The following is a 5,440-nucleotide window of genomic DNA, read 5'->3' as shown; positions in this document are numbered from 1 at the left end:
CACTGTTACTTTCTTAGCTTACGCATGTTTCATGATGAATGTTTTTATGTGATGTATTCCCATGCTTTTTTGTTCTTGCTTAATGTAAGTCGCTCTGGATTAAGAGCGTCTGCTAAATGCCTAAATTGTAATTGTAAATTGTACACAGGGTTAAAGGCTGGCCTGCTTCTAAGATCAACTGTGTGAAAGTCAAAGAGACAGCTGATCATCCCAATGAATTAAAGGTGTTACGTGCTGCACCAGAGCAACCCCAAGGTACCTGACAACCAACCACACTACACTGCCACAATGACCTCCACAGAATGGATGCTTATGACGTTTTGCCTTTCCAACAAAGTCACACCTTTCAAAGTCACTTGTGTTTCAAAGTGGAAACCCACTTATAGTATGATGATACTTGCTTAAGTCAAGTGATTACTTTGAATATATATTTCCTGGATCTTTACCAGACATGGCTGTTGAGCACACATTATGGGGATTGAACATGTGACCCTTCAGTTACCGGACAGTCTGTCCACCAAGCCACGCTGCCGCCCACAGACAGCTGAGTGTAACACCCCCTCCTCCTCTCCAGAGCTCCAAGCCAGACCTGCCGTCTGCATGCGGCCTTAACCCCGGGGCAGCCGGTCTCCGCCTATCGTCTACAGTCGGCAGGCATCACAATGCTGCACCAGGTCTGGAGGAGAGCCTGTCTGAGTCTCGACACTGCAAAATCCTGAGTGTAATAGACAGGCTTTAAAATGTAGCAATATAATTCACCGGCTCCCTCTTTGTTTGAAGCGGGATCCCGCAAAAGCCAGACTCAGACGGCACCACCGTCCCAGTGATTTGAGAGAAATATCTTCTCCTCGTCAGGAGACATGTAGCCTATCTCCCCCTTTTGAGAGGTGCGCTCTCAATCTCCCTGCATTTGGTCCCTAAATGTATGAGGTCGTTTTCAATACATCAAAGTGTCTGGTTGTGGGAAACAACTGTGCATCACTCACTTTCATACACTAAGGACAACACATAAAATATACATGCATCTACATGTTTTATTATAACCCTGCTGTAAAAGGTAAAATTCTGCAAGAGCCAGTCTATGCCATTGAGCAAGGTACTGAATTCCTATTTGTTGGCCAATAAATTATGTATTAGAAAGACAGCAGTAAACCTGAAATGTTAGTGCAAGGTTGGCATGTAATCTCATTCATCAACATCATCGCCCAACTGCACAACTTGGGCGCTATTTGGTCCCTACGGAGTGGGAGGAAGGTCATTTAGGGGCAGTTGAATACCTGTTGAAGCTCCATCTCCAGCGCAATAGGAGGCGAGTCAGCTAAATTGCTTGGGTGCTCTTTGGTGCCATCTAGCGACTAATATCGATGAAATGCCAACGTTGAGCATTTCGTGCTGCAGTCTGACTCTCTCTCTCTCTCTCTCTCTCTCTCTCTCTCTCTCTCTCTCTCTCTCTCTCTCTCTCTCTCAGTCAGTCATTCACACTAAATGCGCTCATCGGGGCTGTCCCTCGTGGCATGTTTACAATGCGAAGTAACAAGAGTAACCCAATTAGATAAAAGAAAGCATCACTGCCTGACAGTGCCAAGGCCAGTAAAAACGGGCTGGGTCATAATTGTGTCTTTGAAGACACGCTTTCCCTTCCCATATAGGCTATGGGAGATTCTGCGGGCGTTTAGTGTGAGTGCTTTAAAAGGTGTCGCTTACTTTATAAATCCATTCCAACAGCCGTATATGTAACGCAATCCGCTTAAAAACGTTCCACACAAACCAGAAAATAATAGGGTAAAATGTAAGAGATGCGAGTTTATTCTTCAGCGTGACGCGTTTCACTTGAATATAGGTTATAAATTATCTCGCCTAAATTATAGCAGTAGCCTACAGAATAACGTGCATTCGTTGCGCTGAGAATGGACATGTTTGTGGTGTGGTGACGGCTGGAGTATGGCGCGAATGGATGATGGTAAACAATTGCGTCTGCATACCCATGAGGCTGTAGGCTACAACCTGCACTAACCTCCCGTTTTGGCACCGCTGCTGTTTAGGGAGCCCAGACTCAGAAGTGCACTGGACACGTGAAGCGCGTGTACTGTTGCTACTCGGGCTTGTTAGTAGTGAAACGGGATCCGATAGCAGCAGTAGGTGGGTCTGTCTCTCTCAAACACGCCGCACACATACACGCACAGACAGACAGCGGTATTGTGCCGAGAAGAAGTTGAAAAGCCGTGGCGAGCAAAGCGGCGAGACAGATTTGGACGTCAAAATTGCGCGGATTATTAAACCCCCCGGCGACGATTTGAATAACGAGGGGCCGTTCTGGACGCATTTTGGAGGAGGTCCCTGCACCCTGCGGTGATGTTTAACTGAAGTAGCAAGGTTTCTGACTTCTGTTCCACTGGCATCACCACCGCGCGCCCCGGCATGAGAGATCGGCACTAATAGCCTTGGTGGTACAGAGAGGAGAGAGAGAGAGCCTGCAAACAGCTGTTCCACACCGGATAGCTGAGAGCATCAACGTGCGAAGCGGACCCAGGATCCTGGCCGCCGATTTATTACAGTGTTGAGGAGAGGAGCTTGCTAACATAGCCTCTTCCAGGCAGCAGATATAAGGAATAGATATGGACTGTTTTTCCAAATACTCGCTTACTTTTTAGTGGACGGTTTTACGCTTGATTATTTATTGATTTTTGTAAATATTTTATTTATTTATTATTATTTTGGTTGCTTTCTGTGGCTTGACTGAGGGCAGATATATATACGGTATATATTTATTTTATCTGTATTTATTTGCCCATCCACAACCAGGGTGTTGGACTTGAGACTTCTGTGGAACTTTTGATTCCCGCACGGACCCTTGTTTTCCGGGCATGCAAGAGCGCCAGAGGCTGGAGGCGACATGACTGTCACCTTTGTCATTGTAATGTGTGTGTGTCAGATGGCCGAGGAGGACACGCCACATCGTTTTACATTTTCACAAAGTTAAGTGTATGGGCTGGAACAGAACACGCTGCAGAGGAACGCACGAGCCTGGATGGGAGCAATTACCGTTATTGGTGGATTTCCTCTGAATGTGCTTTCATCATCACACAAAACAACTATTTGGATTTCAGCTTTACACTTATTTTTGTATTTTCAATCCGTTTCCCCCTCCCTATTTATTTTTCTCTGGACCGAATTGAGGATGCTGTTACATAGCTTTGCAAGCGTCTTAACGGTTCACTCTAAAATCAGCTGCATTTTTTTATTTGTACTTTTATTATTCCAAATGCCACGGCCCTCTACGCCATTAATTACAGGTAAGATTAAAGTTGTTATTTCGGTTTTCAAAAATAACATTCAACATGCGTAAAAGTTGCCCATAACCGTAATTTACGCGTTGTAGGCCTAGGCAATGCGGCAGAGCGGGTCCGTATAGCTTTGAGTCCGGTCTTTTCCAACCTTTTTGCCCGACGGCTATACGTGAAACACAATTCACTTCACCTGCAACATTCTGACAACCTCACCAAACATCTGCCACACGGGCATTTTTCCTGCCACGGGCTCCTTTTGAAATTCGTTGACAGGCGCATTGCATCATAGGCTATCGCTGTTTGCCTTGCAGCACTGTTGAGAAATGAGTAGCCTATAGAATAGGTCTATATATCGCAGACTTATATAGTCCAGCCCAACAAATCCATATAGTGCCTCTATGTGCTCTGTGTTATCGTTGGACAAACATCAGAATGACTTAGGTGGGACGTTGAATTTATTATTGAGCATCAACTGAGGAGGTTAGTGCATATAGCCTTAGTTTAGGTCTAATCCGGATAATTCCCATGTAACGCGCCTTTACCTGGTATTCCAAATATGCAGTAGCCCAGTGGTTCTCACATTTTCATGAGAAGGACCCCCAAAATGATTTGGGCGCAGACCCCCATGCTAGGGGCCCAATAGATTTTATTTTATTTATTTTATAGGCTACAAATTATTATTTAAAATAATATAATACACGCACAGGTGTAGGCCTATATAAGAAGATGGTTAAAGTGGTTAAAACTAATGTTTATAGCTAAATAAACTAATTTAGCTGTGGTCCCCCTATAGAAACCCCAATGTCCCCTGGGGGGTCCCCGGACCCCACTTTAAAGAACCACTGATCGCTATAGCCTAAAAACGACCGGCGCTGCGCTGCTTTTGAGTGAGATGGAATTGAGAGGAAAGTTGGCGGCTGCAGGAGCCAAACGCTGCGCACGTTGCCGCCGCAGCAGGTGAAAAGGAGCTTGATGAATAAACAACTTGTATTCATTCATCTGGCTCTTTCAAAGTGGGAGAAGGCGTCGCGGACTGAGGCGAGGCGAGAGTGTTGGGTTTCCCCCTCAATCACTTAAAGCCGTGCTGGTTTAATTACACGCGAAGGTTGTAAATTTTACAGTCGTCGCGGAGTCTGCTCCCCGAATTAAAAGGTTGACTATCTTATGAAGTCCTGCAGACAGCTGCCGACTGACTGCACCAATACAACACAAGTCACTTATATAATGTGGATACCTTGAGGGTGTCTAGCCAATTTCTATTTTCCTTATGTATAGGCTATATTGCCCCCTAATAGCCACACCGTTAGAACCGTAGGCCTATATCGTCAACAGCTAATTCCCTGTCTGCATTTTGCCCTAATAAATAGCATATTTATATTGTTTTCATTTTAATTTAGTTGTGTTTTAAATCACCAACTTTATAAGCATCACATTGTGTCCCGTGTACGTTTCTAACAAATAAATTACTATACTACTATACCCTGAGAAGGATAGGCCAAGTATGGGATAAGACTGCTAATCAAAAACAAAATATTGTGGCGTTTAGTGTGTGCAAAAACAATGAATGAACTTTGAAGCATTTCTAAGTGAAAGGCTTTTCATGAAAAGCTAGTCTAATGTCAATGTGTTACCGACTATCCATCACAGGCACTGAAGCCAGCTGCGAGAATGAGGGAGAAGTGTTGCACATCCCCAACATCACCGACAACCCCTGCATCACTTGCGTATGCTTGGTAAGAAATAAGTTATTCATTTATTATTTAAATTAATTATGGATGAAGATTTTTCTACTTTTTCCTTTGACATTGAGTTATTGGACATCATTGCCTCAACACATTTCTTCTTGGCACGTGTGAGAACACAACTGATCTGCGCTTGGTATTTGCTTTGCTCTACTCTAGCCAAATGGACGAAACGCTTGAGATGACTTATACTGATACATTTATTTGTTAAGTGATTATTTTTTGCTTGATTGAATGGTCTTTATCACCGCTAGGTTGCAAGACGTGTGAGCAGGGTATTTGCATATTTTGTTTATAATTATGTACAAAATAATTAAAAAACTAATCTCAGTGAGAAGGGGTTTAGTTAAAAAGAAAAAAGAGCCCCTGTCGTCATGCTGTCTTGGCCAGGCCTGGTTGTTAAAGTCAGCC

General features: G+C 44.0%; 1 protein-coding gene across 1 annotated transcript in view; it reads left to right on the top strand.

Moving 5' to 3' along the window:
• Positions 1 to 2,040: 2,040 nt before the first annotated feature.
• bmper (BMP binding endothelial regulator) overlaps positions 2,041 to 5,440 on the top strand; it is a 31,605-nt gene continuing 28,205 nt past the window's right edge. Inside the window, exons 1-2 of the mRNA XM_080767940.1 lie at positions 2,041 to 3,293; positions 4,935 to 5,020. Of these exons, the coding sequence (XP_080624066.1) occupies positions 3,029 to 3,293; positions 4,935 to 5,020 (351 nt within the window). The 5' untranslated portion in view covers positions 2,041 to 3,028. The remainder of the gene's footprint in view (positions 3,294 to 4,934; positions 5,021 to 5,440) is intronic.

The sequence above is a fragment of the Protomyctophum bolini genome (genome assembly GCF_963924005.1).
Source record: "Protomyctophum bolini genome assembly, chromosome: 7".
Classification (NCBI taxonomy): Eukaryota; Metazoa; Chordata; class Actinopteri; order Myctophiformes; family Myctophidae; genus Protomyctophum; species Protomyctophum bolini.
The sequence above is the reverse complement of the archived record's forward strand: the minus strand, read 5'-3'. Positions and strand labels throughout refer to the sequence as shown.